The 24,888-nt window shown below is 44.8% G+C and overlaps 4 protein-coding genes and 1 long non-coding RNA gene across 6 annotated transcripts in view; 3 read left to right on the top strand and 2 right to left on the bottom strand.

The window, feature by feature from the left end:
* The window catches only part of LOC133488431 (low-density lipoprotein receptor-related protein 8-like), a 43,914-nt gene extending 37,501 nt beyond the window's left edge, over nt 1-6,413 (bottom strand). The window contains exons 1-2 of one of the 2 annotated variants that reach the window (XM_061796255.1): nt 6,233-6,413; nt 5,739-5,855 (exon numbers count right to left, since the gene is read on the bottom strand). In XM_061796255.1, coding sequence (XP_061652239.1) covers nt 5,739-5,855; nt 6,233-6,410 — 295 coding nt within the window. In that variant the 5' untranslated portion in view covers nt 6,411-6,413. The remainder of the gene's footprint in view (nt 1-5,738; nt 5,856-6,232) is intronic. The other variant, XM_061796254.1, reaches the window with a different exon arrangement.
* On the top strand, nt 5,068-10,409 carry LOC133488436 (uncharacterized). Its single transcript, XR_009791661.1, has 2 exons — nt 5,068-5,600; nt 8,250-10,409. It is a non-coding gene; the product is annotated as an uncharacterized LOC133488436 (long non-coding RNA).
* A 1,147-nt stretch (nt 10,410-11,556) lies between these two features.
* LOC133489393 (transmembrane protein 125-like) lies at nt 11,557-14,966 on the top strand. Its single transcript, XM_061798419.1, has one exon. It carries the CDS (start codon nt 14,020-14,022, stop codon nt 14,671-14,673), a length of 654 nt encoding a protein of 217 aa, XP_061654403.1. The 5' UTR covers nt 11,557-14,019; the 3' UTR covers nt 14,674-14,966.
* Nucleotides 14,967-15,147: 181 nt separating this feature from the next.
* Nucleotides 15,148-18,691, top strand: LOC133489394 (leucine-rich repeat-containing protein 19-like). Its single transcript, XM_061798420.1, has 5 exons — nt 15,148-15,286; nt 15,366-16,008; nt 16,042-16,066; nt 16,965-17,151; nt 17,311-18,691. The coding sequence occupies exons 4-5, from the start codon at nt 16,986-16,988 to the stop codon at nt 17,703-17,705; spliced, it is 561 nt and encodes a 186-aa protein (XP_061654404.1). The 5' UTR covers nt 15,148-15,286; nt 15,366-16,008; nt 16,042-16,066; nt 16,965-16,985; the 3' UTR covers nt 17,706-18,691.
* Nucleotides 18,692-19,657: 966 nt separating this feature from the next.
* Nucleotides 19,658-23,896, bottom strand: LOC133488983 (protein shisa-like-2A). The gene is made up of 3 exons (XM_061797571.1): nt 23,661-23,896; nt 22,615-22,751; nt 19,658-22,511 (listed from the first exon to the last, which is right to left on the bottom strand). Exons 1-3 carry the CDS (start codon nt 23,837-23,839, stop codon nt 22,330-22,332), a joined length of 498 nt encoding a protein of 165 aa, XP_061653555.1. The 5' UTR covers nt 23,840-23,896; the 3' UTR covers nt 19,658-22,329.
* Between the last annotated feature and the right edge of the window lie 992 nt (nt 23,897-24,888).

Below are 24,888 nucleotides of genomic sequence, written 5' to 3' on the forward strand. Positions count from 1 at the left end.
GCTTCCTCCCACAGTCCAAAAACAGGTTTCATGAAGCCGCTAACTTGCCCTCAGGTGTGAATGCTTGTTTGTCAATATGTGCCCCGCGATTGGCTGGCAACCGATCCGGGGTGTAAGTCAGCCGGGTCGGGCGCCGACTCACCCGCGACCCTAATGAGGACGAGCGTGATACAAAGTGGAAGGTTAGATGATTCGTATCAGCTATGACAGCGACAGTGAATCTAAAAAGTGGAAACACCCCTGTGCAAATGCCAGGTTTTTCAGATGCACAAACAAATTGACATAGGAGAGAAATCATGTTTTTTCCCCCCATCATTAATCTGACCTCCAACCTGTACACCTCAATTGAAAGGAAAAGACAAATCTTTTCGAGAGGAGAAGTAAAAATGCAACACTGGGCATGCGAAGTGTGTCCGCTGGGAAATGCACCATTTAGGAGAAGTAATGAAGCAAGAATGCCCTCTTTTGGAGCATTAGTGACGATGAATGCATTGGAGGGGGCAGTGAAGGCAAAAGGTTGAAGGCGGCCATGAATTCCGCTCTTCCTCCATCTTTGCTAAAACCACACGCACTCATGTGGGTTAATGGCTCACTCTGACTTGCAGACTTGCTAATGATCACCTTGGGCACGCTGCATTGAGACCCCCACCCAGTGCAGTGGGCCAGCGGGGCTCACCAAGTCAACAAACACAACTGTCTCCACTTCACTTGTTGACGGTGGCCCAGCGGACGATGAAATGGAGCGACAGAACAGATGCCAGTACATGCTCTTCCCGAGAGCCTCGGCATCCTTGGAACGACGTCAGCGTTACTGCCGTATCAAACGCGAGTAGCCGTACGGCCGGCCGCACTGAGATCATCTCCGGAATGTTGCTGCAGTACGTTCGCAAAGGGTTCAACACTTCGTATTAGTGCTGGGCAAGCGGCGATATATGTTTCTCTTCCCCAACTTTGTCCTGCTCACAGCGAACCATCTGATGAACAGATAGAGCAAGCGCATGCTATCTCGCTTTCTTACAGGAAATGATTCGAAATGCAATAATGGTGTCAATGTTCTTGATGAATAACACTCGGATAGAATTGTTCAAGATATTGATGCTCAAGTTTTCTTGAGTCTTGCTTGAATGGCATCTAATGGCCCTGGAGGGCTTATCTATGTGGTGGAGTTGACCAGAAGGTCGCTCTTTCACACGATACCTAAAGTCATGCTTTCATAAAAAAGAAAAATCTACCATAAATAAAGTGTATACCATATTCAACAAACTGCTGGTAACAAAGACAGAAACGACAACAATAATTAACGTAATGATATGGATGTTAATTATGGCAATGAATGAAGATTGCAAGACATCGCCTTGCATTGGGAATCGCGAGGTTGATTTCGATATTGCTAAATTCTGTTTTGTGCTTATTTGTGATTAAGCCCATGTTTAACCAGAATGCCTATTTGGGGCTTGTAAAGCTTTCCCACGCTAATCTTTAGAGCGGTGGAATAGCGGAATGAAAGTGTACAGCTTTTTCATAACCTCCAGATGGCGGCATACATTTATAAAATGTGAAAGTTCTTTTTCATTTTCTCCTATACCCATGTATAATGCGCACTATTGACTTTTGACCATTTTTTTGTGGTAAAAAATGCGCATTATACACAGGAATTTACGGTACATAGATTCCACTTTGTAATCTTGATTATGATTTGACAGTGCCCTGACATCCATCGTTTCACTATTTACGTTTATCTGTGCATGCAAGCGGTCCGTACTGGTGTGCACACGCAATTGTGAGTGGGATTATGAATGTGATGGGTGCATGCAGAGACTGGAAGGTCACTGGGGAATGATGGGGGATGGTGCTGTGTATGGAGAGATATAAATGCAGTCTGGGGGGTGGTTTAGTGGGGTGTGGGGAGATGACAACACGGTGGCAGTTAGAGGATTGCACTTGATGCATAAAGACACGATATTGGGAAGAGCATTCGAAGCCTTTTTTTATTTTCACTTTCAAAGCTTTAGACACTCGCCGACCACAACATTTGCTACTCCTCCCAATCGCAAACTGTGAAAGCAAGTCAAGACTCAAGGCAAACGCATTTGATAGTCCCCATTAGCAATAGGTGCAATCGAGCGGAGACAAAAGTGAAGGCGGCACCAAAAAGCAGCAGCTGACGGTGGCTGCAGTGAAGCCAATGCAACCAACGCCGAGGGAGAACGCGCAAACTCCACACAGCCGGGATTCAAACCCACAACGTCTCGCCTGTGAGGCAGACGTGATAAACTCTACGACACCGTGCTGCCATTTTTTTACAATTTCAAGCCACTAAAAACGGTGGTACTTGCACCAAGCGTAAATGGCGTATTTTGCCGAACCATTTATACATACAATATCCACACATTTATTATTATTATTATTTCAAATGCGTTGTGGCGGTGTCGTCGTCATTGTCCAAATCTGGACCGAACTGTTTGTGTTGTGGAACAGTAAGGCAGTAAAGTCAGAAATTTTATGCCAAACCAGATATGTAATTTCTGTGTTTACAAGCCAAACTTTCTACGCACACACCTCTGCCCTGCACAAAATATGGCGCACAAATTCACACTTCGCTGCGCTTGCCCGCATGTACAACCGGAAAAGATCCACGGCAGCAACCGCCCGAGAATCCCTTTGTGTACTTCTAACACATTTCGTGAGCTGCCAAAGCTGCGAGATAAGCGAACAGCCTTAGCCAGCGGCAGGCGGCCGCGGGTCCACCCGGGACCACTTGCCTTCCATGTGCGCTCATGTGGAGCCGTGATGAGGACGGGCACACGGGAAGGCGAAGGCGAAGGCGAAGGCGACGCTGTTTACACAACGACGCTTCAGTCAAAACACAATTGTTTTTGACGAAAGGATTCCTGTAAGCCAACACGGAATTCCCCAAAAAAATGCATGCTAGGCCAATAGTGGGTGATGTCACTGGAAAGAAAGCAGTTCACACCAGCACATCAATATGCAAAAGCATATTTTTGAATACTCTTCATCGGCGTGAATTATATGACATTCCATTCTGATGTGTGCAACGACTGCGTCTTCGCTGGTAGAGCAAATGTACACTCGCTGTCGAAGAGTTACGGCAGTAAACGTGTTATCTTGAGCAGAACTGATTGAAGATGCCTTCGTGAACAACTAACGTGCACGCACAGGACGTGTCCTCAGTTTAACGCTATTGACCTGAGCTTCCACTTTGAGGCTCGTTTTCAAACGTCTGCGCTCTGAAATTCTGCCGTCGTGTGAAAGAAGTTTTTTTTTTTACAGACAAGATTTGCCAATTCAAACAAGGATTTCTTTCACTTTGCTGCTTTTGGGTCAGTGGTAGTTGGGGCGTCTACGATGGAGGCGTCACACGTTACATTTGGTGTAAGCTGTCTGGATATGGAATTGCCTGAACAGCAACCAGCCGTGGAGCTGCTAACAGTGTCAAAAGGATGTTTGTGTACACACAGTTGGAATGGAGGGCCAACTCAATGGAGTCTCATGTGTTCCCGTGCTGGCTGTCACACCAACAACAAACTACCGCGCAAAATGACTTGCTGTTAAAATGACTTCAGTGTAAGCGAGCGAAACGTGTAAACTCTGGTGCTACTTTTTAGGGCCAAATATAGCCATGTGAAAGAAACCAGCGTTGCCATGTAGATGGGGTCAGGCAGCAGGATTGTGTGTGGAGCTGGAGGCAAACGGGAACATGGGCAGAATGTTTGCATGTGAGGAGGTGCAAGATTTCCTCCTGAGCCATAATTAACCCAGACACAAAAGAACGTGCTTTGGCACGGCTTCGCTGCTGCTTCTTCTTCGAGAATGTAGGCCACTGGCTCACCGTCAGCAAGGAAACGAAAATTCCATTTTGTTCTCGTACAGATGCTTGTTAAATGCTTATGCGCCACACAATCATAGTCGCTCGTTTTCCCACCAAAGCAAACTTGTTTGTGCAAAAAAGTGAAATCCCTTTTCAAAGGCATACGAAGCGTGTCAGAAAGGTTCTCGGACTGGAGTCACAAAAGATATATTCCCAATCCACGAGCTGTCCTGACAAAACTCTCGCCTCTTTTCGCGCCCTGAAGCGGGATCTCTTGCTTGATGGCCTGACGGCGAAAACTCGCACTTTGGCTTTGGAATCTTTGGTTTGTGACAGCAGTCCTGGACATTTTCTGACACTGACTGAAATAGGGGGCATTGCCAGTCTAATTATGTCCCTCTAATACTGTACAATCCAAACAAAAATCCAGCCTGAGGCTAATTATTGGTCTCCGAGGTAACAATTGGCACATGTTCCAGAACCAACAGAAGTATTTCCCCGTGCTGTAGAAGTCACGTGATCCGCTAAAGATACATCCTTAATTTTGCCGAGTGTGGGCAAACCTTGATTTTGGATGCAACAAGTCAACCACTGAATAACAATGAGATGAGTTCAATGTGAAGTGGTAACAACCTGAGCAAAAAGGTGTCCTTTGAGATTTGAAAACGACCAGACATCATCTGATTGCAGGAAGTACTAATGTTATACACTAAGTCAGGGGTGCCAAACTCATTTTTGCCACGGGCCGCATCGCAGTTATGACTTCCCTCGGAAGGCCGCTACGACTGCGAACCCATATAAATGGAAGATTACCCCATATAATTAAATACAGTATACACAACACAATGAATAACCCGTTTTGAATGGAGAAGCCTATAAAAACGTTTTTCAACTGTTACACTTACTTTCAAAGCGGGATTGGTAACAAAAAAAATGCTTGCAAATATCTCAATGTTATTACACCAAAGCACAATTCGCAATTTTGATTTGACGTGGCGTGGCCGGACCTGGCCCCCGGGCCACCGGTTTGACACGGGTGCACTAAGTGGACAAAATATTAGGTACACTCTAATAAAATCCAATCCAAGAGCTGCATCAAAAACATCAAAGTCTTTACAAAGCGAATGCTCGGGTTTGGACTGATGAAAACGTATGGGCCAGTCACCAGGTGATTTGCGTCAACCGCGTCAAGCATTTCTTTGCATTGGAGATAACAGCAGCTGATGCGCATTGGGGGCGGGAATCGCAAAGTCACTTGCGAGACGCTCGCATATTTTGCCAGCTATGATGACAAGATCGTGACACAGTGAAGAACATCAGTCGGGATACAGTACACGTGGGAATACAAAAATATCAAATTACCCATATCACCATTTTTTTGGGGATCATTTTTAGGGGGTGTCAGTTGTATGCGGAAATTGTCTCATCGCGGCCTGGCTCGGCCCCCCGTGAATAACGGGGTCCACTGTACATGCATTGCCTACGACGGGAACACTGCCCCTACCAACATGGCCGCCACATAGGCGCATTGTTCCGCGGGGCTGCTGCAGTGCGCTCCTATTCCTATCTGTGGTACTTACACCGATACTGTACTGAGAAAGACGATGCTCCACATTGCAATATTGCTCTTTTGTAACCCCCCGAGTGTGCGTCTCCATTTGGGAGGCCTGGCGGGGTCCGTTGCCGGTGCTCATCTCGGACAACGAACGGAAATGCAATTGCAGATTCGGACACAGAGTGTGCACGCGTACCCTCATGTTCTGACAGACAGGTGAGGGCAGCTCAAATCATCTTACTTCCAAACGTTGTCTTTTGATACAGTTTTCTATAGTCGTGCTTTATGGTCACATATTGTGTTTGATTGCAAAAAGGCTGCAACACGTGATACACGTCTGACGTGGATACTTACGACAATTGTCTTCATCGCTGTTGTCCGAGCAATCGTCGTCATCGTCACACCTCCACAGGGTGGGAATACATCTTTTGTTGTTGCACTGGAACTGTCCATCCTCACACTCCTCCGTCACTGGGGGGGGGGGGGGGGTGCACAAGAGCGGAATCAGCATCCAGATGGATGAATAACAAAACCAACGTCTGCTGCGCCAACTGTCATTTACAAATGAACGCCTAATTAATATGCAGCATGCATTAAGGTCGATTAGCCGTGGGGAATGTTTGGCCAGAAATGGACTTTGGTTCGGTACGAGTTGGAGAAGCGGAAAGCAAATTAGGCTCGCAGTTGAATCAATCAAAGATTCCTTGAGAATGGCAGCCGGCAGACAGACCTCGTCCTCGTCCTCATCCTCATCCTTATCCTCATCCTCATCATGCGCTCAGCTTCATTCAGCATCCACGCGCACGCCACCGTTGAACATCTAAAGCGTTCATGTCTCACACACTGACCTTCTGACGCGACGGCCATGGAAAAAAGTAACAGTATCCTCACGTCTGGCCACATTTCCGGAGGAGCTGACAAGACAAAGTCCGTCAAAATAAAAAAAAAATAAAAATAGCTGGGCTGGTAGCGAGGCTGTCTGCGCCGCTGTACGCCCCCCACGCCACCTCCAGCATCCACTCCCATTGAGCCCGCCCCTCCATCGAGCCCCCTCACATCATCCCCCGACAAACTCATTGGATGCCCGCAGCATGACGACACCACAATATTGAGCGAGAAGAGAAGAGAAGAGAAGAGAAGAGACATTTCTGCTTTGACAAAGCTGATATTGCTCAGTTGCCTTCACAGAACGGTATTGTGCAAGTGGCAAAAGATACTTGTGTGGAAAAGTAGAAGTACTGCTTTAACTCCCCGCCTAAAGTCAAAGTCAAAAAAAAAAAAAAGTTTCAAGTCGGGATCGGCTCCAGCTCACCTGTGACCCTAATGAGTACAAGCTCTGCAGAAAATGGACGCGGAACAACGCTCCAGTGATCCCCAATTCTGATTGATATCTTGCTCCTTCTACTGGCACGTCCACCGTGTTTGGAAAATGCTTTTGTGCTCTCAAACGACAGCAGCAGACACACGCGTGCACGACTTCATCAGATCCAACAATGGAACCGTTGCTGTTGGGTTTTTGATCACCAAATTGTCTTTGCAGTGCGTACTCGCGTCCAACGCTGCAGCCAAATCCTTCTCAGAAGTCAACAGACCCACGAATATTCGGAATTATTCTTGTGGTTACTGTTATTTTGCCCGCACGGGCCCAATGTGAGTATGCGACCGATTCCTCGACTTAAGCGTGGCTGTCCTATGTTCCTATGCTCACGCGATGCACTTCTTCCTTGAAAGTGCAGACAAAACAACATAAATGAATGTGCCGATGTCTGCCCCAGCCCTTCAATTCCTATCGGTTGGACGCTGCGCAACCATGACAACAGGCCCCCTACGACTGCGACCCTCTCTTCGACGCCGCAACTTTATTGGCTGTAAACGCAGTTGTTTGTGCCTGTCAATGTCGAGCTTGACACGGGGATTAGTTGCCGTCGAGCTTATCTCCATTCAAAGAAGCGATTCCGCCGTGGCCTACATTCGAAAGACGACCTCGTTGGCTCCAGCTGGAAGACTCTGGACCTCGCGCTGTAAAAACTACGATGCGCACTTTTATCACTTTTCCTAATTGTGTGAAGAAAGAGCAGTGAGGCTGCCGTTGAGTTCATGAAAGAGGAACGAGGTTCATTTTCCCGTTCCCGCTGCTGTTACAAACAGTATTCGCTGTGGTTCACCTTTCACGTCATTTGCATGTAAATGAGAACCATCACATCATTGCTGAGGGTCTGCGTTGCTGAACAGTGAGGTGTCATGAAGTGAAGCAGATCTTCTTCCAATGTGTAAATCCGTCATATCCACTGGAAACTTCCATGGTGATTTTACAAATTCTCCTCAAACCTGAGCACAAAAGCGCCACAGGGATGCAAAATTGCTCGACCTTCTGATCCTCTCGTATCTTCTCACACTTGTCAGCTATGCTGGGAAATCGAATTGGGCCGGCTCAGCAGGTGTGACGTGGACAAGCTGAGCTTGACTCCACCGCTCCCTTGTTGCTTGTACTAGTATCGCATACTAATATTGCGAGGACACATTTGATGCAACGCATTCACTTAGCCCATGCTACAATTGGAGAAGAGAACGGCATCGTCGACTACAGCGTGAAGTCCCTCTTTCTTTCTTTTTTATCCAGCCGGTTCAGGGGAAACTAACATGAATTGTTTGCTTTACACGGGCGTCTCTTCTTTTGTGCTGGGCCAGAGAACATCTCTCATCAATAGTTTTCTTTTATTGTGTTGCTGCAAGTTGGATTTGAAGGATGCTTGAACAGAACACAGTTATGATTATTGGTGTTGTTGTTGCAAATAAGAAATTGGAATGAAAATGAAAAATCTGCGTGTTACTGGTTTGCTAAAACTGCGCCTTCCTCTCTTGCAGGCAGTTGGACTCTTGTTACATCCAGAAGTCGTCCAAGCGCTGCACTGAATCAGCAAAAGGGGCTTCCTGCACGCTACTCTGCTGCTCTCTGCTGGTTGTCATTGCAAACTACACTCTGCCACATTTTACTTTCAGAAACCTTCCTCAACATCAGAACCAGTGCCAATGTTGTTGTTGTTGTTGTTGTTGTTTTTTGCCACGACTGTATTGTCCACTAGATACAGTCAATACTGCTGTCATCGTTTCTGGCCTTTAGCAAATTCGAGATGATTTTGATAATACCGATTGACCTAAAACAGAAAAGGTTTAGTCTGATTTCATGTCAGACAGTGAGGGGGGGAGCATATGTGTCTTTTTATACAGTTATGGCTAAAAACATATATATATATATAATGTGATTATTATAAATCAATTACATAGTGAAGTATTGAAGCATGTAAACATCATTAACAATATCATTCCATTATCTTTTCATGGAAATAATTACACGACATTGAAATTATAATTTTGAATTTGTACCCTTTTTTTACCACGAGGCAAAAATATTGTTTGCTTTGACAACAACTTAAAAAAAAAATGTATCAGCTGACTCTGGATTCCGCTGAACTAAACTCCCATTCCTAAAACAGTCACACTGAGAAAGACATCACCAGATGAAGACATTACTAACAATTGAGTCATATTTAAAATGTTTTCCACCTTAAACATGAGCAGTAGTGATCAACACACGCACACACAAAGCCGGCACGATAGCAAGCTAGCAACCACTGTTAGCAAACTTGCCGAATTCATTGCAGAATCAATTGCAATCCTTAATCGCTGCGGCACAACGAGATGTAAAACTGGAAATAAACGAATCAATAGCAAGTCCAGCTGCAAGAGTGTGAATTTAGAATTCCACTGGGAAAGTCGACATGTCAACAACACAGGACGCAAAGTGCTTGCGTTCACGCGGGCCGTAGACATATGTTGACATGAATTTTCCATAGATCGTCTATACATAGACATCTACGGAGAACGACGTCCGGGGAGTTCGAGCGTTGAATTGTTTTGAATTCGAATGCTTATTTCTATCATCTTATCTTCTAATGTCCCACACGCTGACCTTCTGAGGTTACGTCGCGCCCACCTTGCTGCTACCTCTTGCACAGCGAATGGCAAACTTCGATCCAGAGTCAACGGGAACCAACAAAACAACTTTACTCATCATTCACTACAAAGTATTTGTCCTGCTCAACTAAAATGAGAAAAAAAGGAATCATTACATTTCAAAATATTTGTTTTGAATAATGTATTTGTTTTTTGCTTTTCAAGGAAACTAATATGGTGCCAAAGACGCGTGGGAGGCAGATTAGCAGGAATTTGACCTCAAGTATTGTTTAATAAATCTATAGAATGTACAAGTACTGAAATACATTTCTACCACTATTCTAATTTATTGAGATGTACTTGTATCGAATAGAGCAAAGCGCTGAGCACATACCATTTTTCCCAAATTGGCCCAAAGAAAGTCCAAATATCCAGCTCTACAGGATTTGAATTCGATTTTGGAACTTTCTACAGTCCGGAGAAAAATGCATTGCGTAGTAGTAAAATTCAGATTGTTGCCACGCACCAGTCACTTCGATGAGGACTGTGGTATTATTTGGTTAGCCTTTGCTATGTTGCACGATGTGAGAATAATAAAGACTGGGGACGCACCTCACGCTTGCATTGCGTAGAGAAGCCCATAACGTACTAACGGCAAAAATCAGCCACTTAAAACCCTTCTAAAACCAATGGAATAGGAATATTGTCACGGTGTTTTTCACGTCTCGTGTGCTCATTTAGTTATTTGTTTCCACCTGTTGTCGTCAACCTTCGACCTTGTGCCGACCAATCAGCTCCCTCCGCCCCCCCGTGTCTCGTCCAGGCCTTCGTCGTTGTCTCATCAATTTGTTTGTGTTTACTTCCCGGGTGTCTTTCACTTCTTGTCGGTTCGTTGTCACTGTGGCTGTCGTCGTCGGCAGTCGTTTCACTCGTCGTGTCTTGTTTGCAGTTTTAGGTTTATTCAAGTGCTCCTTTGTTACTTCGATGATCGGTTTTGGGACTTTGCTTAGTTAGCTTTTTTCATGATCCTCGTTTGCCTTTTTGTTCTGGAAATAAATATCATTTTTGAGACTTCTGTCTTGCCTCCCTGCTTCTGTGCCCTTGGGTCCTCCACATTTTGCCTTGCCTCCCTTGCCCTAAAAAAAAAAAACAACAAATCCTCTATTTTTATTTTTCGAATTTAATAGGCCCATGACTGGCCAGGTATTTGAATGCATGCTCTATTCAGACGGTGTTGAAAGCCTTTTGGGCGCGATGGAGGTAGAGCATGATGTGCTTTTGGGCCTCTACTTATGTTATTAACGTTGCATTAAGCACAAATTGGCTGGCCTTTCTGTTCTGAACCGTGCCATCGCCAGGGCGTTTTTAATTTCTCTTCAGCAGTTGGTGACTGACTGTCAATAAGCATGCTAGTAATTCAAATCGACTGCATGCGTTCATGTTTACAGTGACTAGAAGCCTTAATAATTACATGAAAATGAAAGTCAAATGAGTGTTTAGAATGGTCCCTATTGTCCCCTGTGCGCAAGTGAGAAAAGGCGAACGACTGCGCACTTTTCTGGCTGTGCGCATTCTCCTGTCCGCCAGCATCTGTCATTTCGACACCCGCGTGACAACCCTAAAATGTGGCCGTTCCCTGTCAAATGTGCACATTCTCCGGTAAGCACTTTTCATCGACTGCACTCCACAGGCTGTCGTGAATCCAGCGCCCCCTGAAGGCGAAACATTATATTGCACATTTTGATTCCGTTAACACACCTGTTCTTTTTAAGAAAATCATGCTCAAAAAAGATTCATTCAAAAGTCCATTCATTTCTTCATTTCTTCATTCATTCATTCACTTGTCCCCACTGCATGTACCAGATTTTTTTTTTCTTTTGCCACATTTTGAAATAATTCATTTTAAAATTGAGACCCGCAAAAGGAAGCATTGTCCTCATCGAGTCACCTTGATTTTTGTACCAATGGTAGAGCATTTGTAAATCTCAAGGGCATGATAGCGCTGATTTTCTATGATGACTGTAATAATCTGAATGAAAAGAAGACAAATGTTTGATAATAATAGGAATGTATAATGGCAGTAATAGTTACATCTTGAACTGCTGAATTTTCAAAACAGGCTACAGCTGTAGTCAAGTTCTGATTTTGCCTGAACTTGAAACTGAACTTTCTTTTGAACGTAAATGAAATGACTAGAATGACTCGTCTACACCAGTGATTCTCATCCGGTGGGTCAGAATCCAAAAGTGGCTCGTGGACAGCTGGTGAAAAATTACTGGGGCTGATTGGTTTACAACATTGTGGTCATCATTTTAAAAAAAAAACACACACACATTATTTAGCCAAGCATGCGTTGGAAATGTTATTACTTGAGAGTATAACGGATGCTACGGATGTACAGTATTCATGTTGGGATTTTTTGGGAGACGGTACTGAGGCGTACAGCGTCCCATCACTGAACATATTGGGTCCAGGGGCAGGAAGTGTAAGTGCCTCGCCCACTAACCACTAGTTCAGAAAATTCCAAATTCAAAAACAATTCAGTGCAGCTCAACCTCTGGCTGGAGGACAGCACGCATCGCATGATGTCTTTGGCAGTACGTCAAGCTTATTTGAAATGGCGTCTCACCAACGCGGCGCAAAAGAGGCTATTTTCAAAACACATCTTCTTTTTCTTTCTTTCTTTCTTTCTTTTTCCGCTTCTTGGAGAATTTCCGACAAGACAAGTTATGTCATTATTTTTGATGTAACAAAAGCACTTCCAAGAAAACCAGAGGCCGAAAAGGTACAGTATAAAAATAGCAAAGGGAGGCCAAACAAAAACAGCAAATTGTCCCTTTAAGTGGACAATTACAGTATATTTTTTTTTTTCAATTGATTTGTAACATGACTTGCAAATTTGGTCGCGGTTTTCCAAAATGAAAGCAACTAATCCAGTCGTTCAATTACAGGAGCCTAGTAAGCCTAAGTGGTCAGTGGCATTCCTAAAAACTACAACGTCAATTCCGATGAAGTTGGGACGTTGTGTTAAACATCAATAAAAACAGAATACCATGATTTGCAAATCACGTTCAACCTCTATTTCATTGAATACACTACAAAGTATTATTATTTATTTCATCTTCAAACTGATCTAGAGTATCTGACTACATTTAATACTGCATTATTGTCGGCCACTATAACATCGTGCAGTTTGAACATTAGCACTGCACTTAAAGAGAGTCAAATAAGAAGAAGATATAAATAATCTCCAAATCCATTTTTTCAACGATACTTATTCAACTATTCTTCAATTAAAATGTCTCACACATGAAGGGTCAACACAAATTGTACCTCAGCAAAAAGTTGAAAACAAACCCTTCTTGAATATGAAATGCAAATGTTTTGAAGTTGAACGTTAAATCCAACTGAACTGAACTTGGGCAGCAGTCACTTTATGAGAATTGCTGTCCCAGATGAAGAAAGAGAAATCCTGAGCGGCATTACACACATTCCCAGGAGAGACCAACACCTCGCGTGCCGGGATTTCTGTTCATATAGCTGACTTTATATGGGTAGAGAATAATAATCGTAATAGTAATCACGTTATGTGAAGCAACATTCATTGGATTCAAACCGCGCAGTGTGAGTGTGACGCAATGCTTTGGATCACAGAAACGGCATTATTGTGACACGCTGACATCATTCACGCACACAAACGGCAAGTTGGGCAGCACAGTCGTCGTGCTCATCGGTCGGCGTGCTGCCGTTGTGTGGCCTCATTGTGTAGAAAAGCTTCCAACTATGATCTAACGCTCTCTTTGTGACCCGTCGTTTTCCGCCTGGCACCGCGGCGGATGGCGAACGTGACGAGCTTGTGGCTCATCAGCCTCGCTAGTCCTCGGCGGCGAGTCACCGTGACCGTTCCTCTGCCTGCTTCGCTTGCGTTGCTGCGAGAACTCAAAATCCATCAAGCACCTTCTTTTGAGTTTCATCTGCCAAGCAGCTGGAGCACTTGAGCGAAGCGGTTGTCGCAGCAACCGAAAGGATTCGTTAATGCTGACTGGTTCATCCGCTCATATGGTAATCGTTTGCCATGAAGCCCAAACAAGCCTCAGACCGACGTTGCAGGATGGAACGCGAATGGATGGACGGTGACCCGTGACCCGTGAGCCGTGACCCGTGACCTTCACCTTTGTGAGCGACTACCTCAATCTTGCACTGGCTGCCTGCAGCTTTTCCAAAGCACTTTGTCAAGGTGTTTTCAAAGGTGCTATGCAAATACAGTTCTTATTTGTAGTCTTCTTCAACCTAGCTACATTAGGGATTAGGATTAAGGTTAAGGATCAAAATTCTGATTGTGTTTTTGCTGTCTTCAACAACCCACTGATGTTTGTCAGGCCATTTCTCTACTTGCTTTGGTTTTCCCTCGCAAGAACTCAAAATGTTTCCAACTTTGATTTTGAGTCCCCCCTGCCAAACGATCCCTTGACTTTGAAGGATCCACACGTTCACAGGGAGCTGATTCACCACCGGGACCTCTGCTGCAGGACGGAGGGAGCGCGACACATGACTCGACATTGTGAGCGACTCGCTAAATGTAGGAAAAGTTGATGTTCAGAATGAAATTTGTGAACCTGTTTCTGATTCCTTCGACTGCGCGCCCTTTCCGAGCTATCGAGGCTTGCCGGGCACCAGCAGCATGCCGGAAATGCAGGTCTTCTACCAGCCCGGTCAGACTTTTCATCAGCGTCCGAGCCCGTACCCGGACCTCCTCCGGCAGCGTTCCCCGGAGGAGCAGGTGGAGCTGTGGTGGTTCCGAGAGCCGCGTCAGTCCCTTCTGTGTTACTGCGCTTCGGTCGCCCTCATATTAGGTTTGGGCCTGGGCGGCGTGGCCTTCCTCTCCACCAGCGGCTCCAGCGTGTCCAGCGAGTGGCGCCTCGGGGTGGGCGCCACGCTGTGTCTCCTCTCCCTGGCGCTTCTGCTCAAGCAGCTTCTCAGCTCCGCCATCCAAGACACCAACTGCGTGCGCAGCCGGCGGCGAATCGACCAGCTGAAGAGCGGCGGACGGGCCGACCCGGCGCTCATCCTGGTCGCGGGTCTGGCGGTCGCGCTGTGTGGGACGGTTTTACTATGTGCGACCGCCGATGACGGCGGGGACGTGCGGGTGTCCGGTCTGGTGATGATCGCCGCGGGACTCGCCATGGCTCTGGCGGTTGTGGGATACGCTGTGCTGGTCCACCTCAAGAGAAGAAGGGAGCACAGCAGGAGGAGGACGGGAGCCGGCTCCGTCCGGGTGTTCTGTGTCTCGGGAGGACAGGCCGACCGGGCCGGGGGAGAAACCGCCTCCAGCTGAGCAACTCTGGAATAGAAAGTGGACTCGTGGAATTGGAACACGTTATTTTTCGTACTTCGGTTTGTTCTCGCTTGGAATTTTTCTGAATTTTCCCCGAAGAAATAATCGCAGTGCCGTTCAATTAATCTGTTGTGATAATGGTAGACAATGTCATGCAGACAGGGATGAAACCAATTATTGTTTACCGATAAACCGTAAGAAAATTGCAATGGAGTGAGTACTTTCGTTGTTGCTGTTTTTTGTACCACTAATCGTTGTAATATGCCCTGTTTGAAAACAAAGCTCTTGGTACCTAGCCTTCTTGAAGGCACCATCAATGAGGCGAGTCTACGGCAGCTGTCAGCCATGACGTCATGATCAGTCCCGGAATGTCAAATAATAAGAATAATAAGAATAATGAAAACAGAAGTATCTCAAATCTCAAATTGTGATTGACCCTACCATGGAATAAGTCACTCCCTTTGGGCAAATCAAATGTATTGTTATTGTTGTTGTTGTTTTCAAGCGACCAGATATTCCATAAGCACAGACACACAACACTTCATAATTCCAGCATTAGCAGAAGAACGGCGACGGTATCGAGCTACAAACAGCTGCCAGGTGACGTCAAAGGGTGAGTAGTTTTACTTCATTGGAGTTATTACTTGTGACTTTTTGATGCAGTAATCGGTCCCTTCATACTTGTATGGCAGGTGTGCTATTGCTCAAAGAGGCGTCCTACCTACTGCTCTCCCAAGGGATTCATTTGTCATGTGTCAGAGGTCCGGAGACGCTTCTGCCCCTTTTGATGAAGACGCACGACCTCCGACCGGGAGCAAATCAATTAGAAGCTGATGCAGCAAACATTTTTTTTTTTTTAAATAAACACTTTTGTTTCACACCTCCACCATCTGCTCTCAAGGCACGGATGCATCCACACAACACTGGCTTGTCCATAATAGACGTCTGGACTCTGTTTTGGTTTTGCCACGGTGGGCGACAGGTTAGCACCTCCGCCTCACAATTGTGAGGTTGCGGGTTCAAATCCGGCCTCACCTGTGCGGAGTTTGCATGTTCTCCCGTCCGTGCCTGCGTGGGTTTTCTCCGGGTGCGTGGTAGTTTGCTTGGAGACTCTAAATTGCCTGCAGGTGTGAACGTGAGTGTGGACAGTGAAAAAGCAAAGGGCTGTTAACAAATAGCAAAACCAAATCAAGTTATTCATTAACGCATCTGACTTATGGGCACGGCGACGTTAAGGCATATAACGCAACCTTTGCCCGCTAAGAGTCTTTCTTCCAGAAGGAGAAACAGGAGAGGAAGAAAAACAACACTCTTCAAAACTGCAGCTACAAACTTTATATATATATATATATATATATATATATACAAAAAAGATTCCAGTTCCTCTGAAAAGGTAAGTCATCGCTATTTTTGTTTTCTTTTGTTTGTTGATGTGCGTGGTGAGGACAACAAGTTAGTATTTGGAACTCGGTGGATTTGGCTCAGTTGGATATCATTTACCTTTGTTACCTTTAACTGTTAACTGTTTACTGCCTCGGATGAAACATGCAGCCGAAATAAGTACAAATAAAAAGACACTGCCTTATTTGTCCATTTCAAAGTCATTCTATTCGCAAAATGATATTCTTTCACGTGTAATTGATATAATTCTACCTTATTAGTGTTGCACCTCAAATCTTTACAGCATGTTTAAAAGGTGTGTCAGAAAAGTTCCAGGACTGGTGTCACAAAGGTTGTTTTTATCCCCCCCCCCCCCCCCCCCCGAACTCAAACTACAAACTACCTGTGCAAGTTTTCCTTTTCACTATGTCTACCAAGAGATCCTGCGGCGTTTGTTTTATCAGTACGCAAGATGAGGCAAGCGTTGTGGCGGGACAACTCGGCTTCACCGTGACGACGGGCGGTTTACCTCGGCTTATTGAAGAATTTGCTTGAGAGTTTTTAAAAAATCTTTTTTTTCAGTGCAATTATAACGGCCGTCACTTCTCTTGGGATTTCCGCTCTTCGCGGAGGGAGGTCCACCGTACACCATTTCTGACACACCTCATACATTGATTGCTATGGCATGCCGTGATGTGTTGTAGTAAATGCTTTCAGACGGGCGATTTCTTTGAATGGCGATGTCAAGTTACGGCCTGAAAAACATCATCATTCTCTGAAGGAAAAAGTGCATGTTGTTGCTATCAGAGTTTTTGAGGCCCACATTTGCCAATAATGGAAGAGCAGATATGAAAGAGGAAAGAAAAACACTTCTATTATCCTCTGTCAAAAATGTTGTTTTGTCTGATTAGGTTTCCTTGGAGGCTTGAGAAATGTTCCGGTGGATCTGCCGCATCACTGTGTTTCTCTCCTTTTGTGAAACGATGAGAAAAGCACATTGTGCGTCGCTATATGAAAGTGAGCGCCAGAACGCCTCTCAAAGAAACCTCGTGACGGAGGACGGCGATCTGGCCATCGGTAACGCCACTGAAACTCGAGGTAAATTTAACAAGGTTACACACGCAGTATTTTACAAGATGTGTTTTCGAACTTTGAGCTCCAACATCAGATTTACAAGAATCGTGTTTACGACACTGTCGCAATCCTCCACACATTTATTATTTGATGTTGTACATTTATCTCCTACTCGCTTCTCAGGGCTCACCAACGAAGACAGCGCCCCAAAGTCGCCAGAATGGTCCTATCTGGCCGCCGGACTGGGCGCAGCTCTGGCTATCTCGCTCGTCATCGTCACGGCCGTCAAGTTCCGCGTCTTCCGTCGCTTCCTGGCCAGCTACAGACACTCCTTGTTGCGGGAGGCCGACGGGGTCAGCCAGTACGGCGGAGACGAGGTGCCCTTTCCGAGCAGCGTGTCTGGCAGAGTAGGAGTGGCGAGAGGGACCGTCGGCGCGCTCGAGGAAGATGACGACGGCTTCATCGAAGATAACTATATTCAAACCGGTGAGAAAGCCCGGGCAGAGAGAGAAGAAGACGACGAGGAGGAGTACGCCGTCGACGACAGTGACGATGACCTGCGGTTCACAATAGGCTGAGATAGTGTGGATGAGCGCAGCAGCTGCTTTACAGCTCGTTTTTTCATCACTTGACGGATGCAGAAGCGCCAAACAGAAACATTTAGACGAATATGCACACCTCTGTGTCGTACGGAACAATTAGCAGAATTAGGTCAAAGAAATGAAAAACAACTTCCACCAAACTTTGTAAAAGGCTGCTTCACGGGCCAAGAAAGAAAGAACAAAATGACATCTTGGTGAAGAAAGTGATTTTCACCGATTGAGTCCTTGCGGCATCAATGCGACTGCGCACTCCAGCAATCCCGGTGGCACCACGCGCAATCCTCCGCCAACCGGAAAATAACCCGCGAACAAACAAAGAGATGAACAAATGTTGCTTTGGAACACTTCTGTGATCAGTTTGGCCTTGGAAGAGATTCGAGCTCGACTGACTGACATTCTAGTTATACTATACAGAATATCGTTGCTATTAGCACGGGTAACGCAAACAAAATGATGGTCCTGTAAAATGATTCCATCACTGGAGGAGGTCCTCATTTCTGGATATGGTATGTACAGTATGTACATACAGTATACATCTGTACGTGCAAAGCGTCCAAATAATAAAATACAGTTGATTGAACATAAGCACAACAATAATGATCGCCGATTTACCAGATGAAGTTGGACTCTTTAGCAATTTAACCAGTGAACAATGTCGGACAAAGGTCTTTGGACTACTGGCGATTCCATCAAACAGTTCGACATGAAGTCAAAAACCGATGGATGGACTTGGCCTCACCTTTAAATTGAATCACTTGATTACCGATGTTGGCGAAAAAGAACATCTGTGAGGTCACAGGTCGCTGAGGCTCTGCCTCATAAAATATGCATTCATTCAATCGATGTTTGTCATTTTTTCCATTTGGCTAATAATAATAACATTCAATATGAAATGTCTTGGTTGTATTGTGATTTTCAAAAATAAATCTAATTTGACGTGATCCATGCGTCACGACTTTACAGCTTCCAGTTTTCTGTCGTTTGTGTTGACTCGTGAGGCATATTTCAGAAGCTGTTCCACTTTGGAGGTTCCGCCGTACGCTCGTTCTTTCAAGCGCAGCAAACGAAAGAAGAACGTAAAGAATGATCTCTGAGTCATGCCGCCGCTCTGTGCTCTTGTGAGCCTCGTTTCGAAAGAAAAGACTTCCTGGGTACCTCTGCTGCGGCTTTTCGTGTTTTGTTTGTACTTTATATCTTGGTGGGGCTCCATTTCATGTCCTTACCAGTTGCTTGAGCTATTTGAAGAACAGCTTGTACCTGCCTCTGCAGAGGGAAACTGAAAAGTAATTTGGGCATTGCGTTGCGCATGAAATCAGCGTTGCATGTGTCTTTGCGGAAAGACAGAAACCTCTCGGAATTGGATCGGTTCGACAGATGGAAGAAACTGCACAGTAAGAGTAAACGGGTGCAAGGCGGAGAGTTCTTTTCTGATCCAAAAGGAAACATTTCGCCTGGCAAATCTAATGCAAATGTAGAAAGACTGCTCAATGTCAACAAATATTGATTTAAATGCGCAGTGTAGCGTGTTGACGCATCAAAGGTAACTTCAAGCTTGGAAATGAGAATGCTCGGACTGGGTTGGTCCTTGCTTTTTGTATGTGGCCTTTATTTGCTGGGTTTGAACGTTCAACTCATGAAAGCAATGATTTATTAACTGCATTGTATGCATAAAGGACAGAAATGAAAATTCATTGATTGTGATCAACATCAACTACGATGAAGAGCGCAAAGGCCTTTTGTCTCTAATCTGATAGATAGAATAGTTTATTCTCAAGCAGTGCACTCAACATATCTAACAATTCATCTAATGTCCATGTCAGATCCCCCCGAAATAAAGAAGTGAAAAACGTAGAGAACTGTGTTTATTTTTAGACAAACGACTGACGTTTCACATTTTCAGCTTGAAGAAAACAAGAATCCATTTGGGGCCCGTGTCTGCATTGACGTAGACACGACACTCGACAAAGATGAAAAACACAACAAGCTTCAAGCTTTAACCAGACTTGCTACGTATGCTGTCAAATGTGGACAAAATAATTAGTGGGACATGTATCAGGAAATATTCAAATAGAGAATATCAGTTACTGTACACTCAGACAAACTTACACGATGGATTTCGAATACATTGTCATACATCTAATGGCTACGATCAGCCACACCCTGCAAAATAAACGTGCAAAAAATGGGCTCTTTTTTCATGTATTGTACAGTATATACATTACATTAAAAATGGAGCTGGCTGTCTTAACTCCAGAATTCAAACTTGATCAGATTTCCGACAGCAAATATGAAATCGATGAGTTGTGTGAAGGGAGATGATCGACATTTTCTGTTGTCATATTCGGATGCTTGTGACTGAAATACGGTGCGGCGTGGGTTCCCTTAGCGCTTCAGTGGCGGCGGCGGGGATGTGCGCTAGACGGTGACTGATTTATGGGTTACACTTTGGTATGAGTTACATTTGACGAATGTGATAAAGGCCACAAGGTCAATCAAATTTGACCCAAAAAAAAAAAAAAAAAGCATAATCCTCAGAATGTAGCAATGCCTGTTTCCTAAAGTCACAATAATTGAGTATTATTATTACGAGTAGTTGAATTTACGGAAAATGACGTGCTACCGTCGCAATGAAAATATTACGAGGATGATGGAAAGTTGAGTACAACGCTGATTGCAGAATTGGAGGAGCATTTCTGTAAAACGGATCCTTGATTTCATAAATCCTTGCTATATTTCCAAGAAACGCAGGTGATTCATCGAGTTCAACCATCAGCGGTACACTTTTTATGAGAATGTATATATTTTTTGGCTGAGTTTGGCACAACCCTTTTACAGATACTCGGGCACCTAGAGAATATTGCTGAATAAATCATCTACATTTCAATGAAGAAGGGTCAATTATATTTGAATACTCATTCAATTTTAGTGTCACTCTAATTACAGCAACAGGGTTGCAAATCAATGCTTTTGATCAATATGTTGGCTGTGTTAACTGCTAAAGTATGCTAACTGGTAAAGAACAAACTCAGCTAGATAATAAAGAAAAGAAAGACTTCGATATAAATAGATCTTTTTCTGCTGAGATGAGTAACATTAACATTGGTTTGAATAACACACTCCATTCCGACTGGAACACAAAAGTAGACGAGAGGACTTCGGTCTAGCCGAGGTCAAAGCGATTAGCTTGATGATGTCATTTCTGCTGAGTTATGTAGCTCACATTTCTTCTCTTCCTTTAGATGGCTAAAAAGGTTATAGTTGGGTCGTGTGCATGTTGAGACGCTTCTGTGATTAAAAACAACATTTTCGACCAGTTACAAGTTAGACATATCAACAAAACCGATACCAAAAAAAACAAAAAAAAAAAGCTCATTTAAAACTGATTTGAGCTCCTATATTTGATATGAATGTCAAGGAGGCACCAGAGAGCAAAAGACATTGTAAGATGAATTGTGAGGTTTGGTAATGTTGATCCATTATAAACACCTTCAATTAAAGCTGAAAGTCTCAACTTCAATCACATCTTGATTGTTTTATTTCAAATACATTACGGCGGTGTGTACGAATGGAAATCGCAGTAACTCCGTACAAATACTTCTGGAACTAAAGCAAACGGCAAAGCCTTGAAGCGATGCACACGTCCCGTTTGTCAGCGAAGAGGAAGATTTTCAGGAATTCTGTGCCGAATTCATTAGCAATGGGGCTCCGTGCTCGAGTACAATGTGCCGTAATATTCAATTGTAACGCGAAAGAGCAAGGCGAGGCACGCGTGACCGACCACGTGCGTCTGTCCACCACTGCTCAGTCACCATTCCCATCGCTAATTACACCTGAACTGGATTGGAACTAAATGGATAAAGCCTCAACGCAAGGTTGAAGATGAGCGCATTGTATTCCTGCGGACATCCTCAAATTGCCAATGATACGGGCACGGCATGTGCAATGTATGCGCTGGGAAACTCCTTTGCAAGTTTCTTACACACACAGACACTTACTGGTTACATTTCCATGGCGACCGAAAGCAAATTACAGAGCAAACTGGACATAAGAAAGACACTGGCGTCAAGGTCTCCCATCGCCGCCAGAAGGGATCACAAGCAAGCGCAGGGCTCCCATTCATTACAACAAGTACATTCAGCAGAACAGCGAGTTATATTTGAAATCATGTTTTGTTGTTTGTTTGTTTGTTTGTTTGTTCCTCTGCCGGTCAGTCACAAAATTGCTTGACATGAAACAGGTCCATGGTGCAAAGAAAAGCGTGGCGCCTGCTGGTGTGGAGGCGTCAGATCCGACTTAAACATGTTTGGCATTACAGCTGGTAAAAAAAAAAAAACTCCAGTCAAACACAAATCCAGATATCTAGATCGTCACCGTTTTGACCATTTGTGGCGACAAAACGACGAGAAACCCCGTGAGACTCAAGTTGAAGTCTCCCAAATAACAAATTGTTATATTATTATTGGCCAATAATATTATGATGTTCCCTTTATTGTCTTCTCGCTCTTCTTTATGAAGACCAGATACTGCATGTGAGACTCGTCCTCCTCCTGGTCAGACCGTCTCCACATTTCATCCACTAAATCAATGCTAAAAGCTTCTTCTATGAAGGACTTTCCACCCTCACGGCCGTAACGGTGGCTGTGAAACACCTCTGAAAAAGACGCTCTGGGTCTGCGGGCTGGTTGTCAGATTGCAACTTCCTGCTCATGAAGTACTTTCGGAATCCCCGCGGACCGGAGGCGCGCTTCTCTCCGGTCGGGCCGGATCCCTGCCGGGGGTCGCCTGCCGGAAGGCACAAAGACAAATGTGGCAAATACATACAGCCTTTCAAAAACAAAACAAAAAAGAGGAGTAAGAATGGGGAAAGCCTCGCGCGCACACGAACCTGGTGCTCGTAAGGCTACGTTGTTTTCACGCCGACTTGGTTTGGTGGCAATAAAGAGGTAGCAAAGAACGCATACTGTAATGAGGAAGGCGAGAAGGATCACCGCTGCAAAAGACAGGCCGACAAGAGCCCAAATACTGACAGAAGAAAGGAAAATACAACTTCAGCATCAAGGCATGACAATTACCTTTTTTACTACACATAACGACTTAAGGGGGAAATGGACTGCATGTCATGTTTCAATCATATTTGGATTTTGCCATCTACTGACATGAAGGCAGTTGTTGTAAATGTGTTTACATCCGAAGTAATAGCGTAATAGCGGAGATGTGCGCCAGTCGAAAAAGCACATTTCGATTTTGCAAAGAAAAGGCAACTTCCACTTTGAACTGCTCCTGTGGCGATGACACACCGGAACCCACATTTGTACACAAGCCGAAACTAACCTACGCTGACGCAGTACTCAAGTCATCATTGCAGTCAATATTTGTGGGCCATGAGTAGAAAAAATGAAATACTGAGCATGCCTTCTGGTGAAAACGCTTTCGGACGTCGTCCGTAACCCTGAAAAGTTGCATGAGCCCTTGTCATTTTTACGACCTTCCTGCAAAATCCTGATTGAATTGATCGATTTATTAGGATTATTACTTATTCGGTGGTAGAAATGGCAACAGGTGCCCCCCCCCCCCAGGGTTTTGGGACCTTCTGCCATCTCATGCAAGAGCATTCCGTTGTTCTGCCTGTCACTATACATCGGCGTGATAGATATTTGTCATTTTTGGGGGACTCGACAAAATAAGATATGGCTACAAATATACAGGAGAACAATGAGAATCTAAAATCCCTTCATAAGTTTTCAAACAGTATTGCATTAGATTTTACTGAGAAGGATATTCAACACTTGAAATAAGATATACATCAATACGAAATATCGAGAGTGTCATTTCAAATCTAATAGCATAAAGATAACGGCGAGCCTTGTGGCATTTTGGAAGGATGATGTGTTCAAAAGCAGGACGCCTCTGGGACAACAAACTCCAACTCACCTGAGCCACCACATGTAAGCATAGTCGTGCGGGTAAAAGCTGTTGGGGTCGTCGCAGCAGTACTTCAAGTCATTAAAGCCGCAACAGAAGCGAGCGGCGGCGTTTGCCGGCCTGGGGCAGGAGAACGCGTCCACCGACACGTCGTCGGCGCTCAGGTAGCCGCTGCACGCCGCGCTCATGCTGACACGGAGAAGCGTGCGCGCTCCGCGGGTGCACTGACAGATGGACTCCGCACACGTCATCGAAAGCTCCAATTGATATGATGGAGGGAAGGGAGCCAATCACACAATCTCTCTCTCTCTCTCTCTCTCTCTCTCTCTCTCTCTGTATTGTGCTGTATCGATTGTACGTACATTGACATTTATAACTCGAGAGCTTTTGGAAAATCATTTGGACGGATGATATTGCACAGGTGTTTGCTTTGATGGGCTTTTTTGCCGCGCTGTCGTCACACCGCGGCAAATCCTCGTCATGCGAGGAGGAAGTCTCATCAGGTTCATACCATTTGAAGCCATGACACCGCAATGAATGTGAGATTTTTTGGAACCAATTTTCGTATCATTTCGTATCATTTTTATGCCGCCTTGGTTTTCTATGGATAAATGTCTCCCATGCTGAAACAGTCACGATTCAAGTCCTATTTTCCAAAAGTTATTGATGATTTCCAATTTTAGGCCTTCATTGTAAAGGCACTGATTATTGACAGAGCGAATGGTGGCGGCCCGTTGAGATGCACTTCTTTCTTATAACGGTCACGACAAAGTCAGGTCAGAAATAGCAGCATTTACTGTAGCTGTGTGCTATTACCTGGCTGCAAAATGGCTGCCTCATTCTGGCACTTCAGCTCACAGATCCCTCTGGTGTATTGCAAGAACATCAGGAGGCTCTCTCCACTTTTTTCTGAACAATTATGATGGATAACAACCGTCTCGTCCAGAGAATGTTCTTCCAAAAAGTCTTGAGAATCATTCAGATTTGTGTTTTGTTTGCGTTCGGTCATCAGCGGCCATTTTCTTACTGTCCAGTCGTGAACTCTGACCTCAGCTGAGGCAAAGGAGGCCAGCAGTTTTTTTTCCACGTTGTCCCGAGCTCCTTCGTGACCTCATTTCCGGGCCAGATTCTGTTCCATATTTTCTCCATTTGGGGGTGACGGTGCTTTTGAAACCCGAATGTCATCGACTTTATTTCTCATCTGTTCTTGAATTGGCATTTTGCTTCGTTTTGCATC

This window comes from Phyllopteryx taeniolatus, chromosome 14 (assembly GCF_024500385.1).
Source record: "Phyllopteryx taeniolatus isolate TA_2022b chromosome 14, UOR_Ptae_1.2, whole genome shotgun sequence".
Classification (NCBI taxonomy): Eukaryota; Metazoa; Chordata; class Actinopteri; order Syngnathiformes; family Syngnathidae; genus Phyllopteryx; species Phyllopteryx taeniolatus.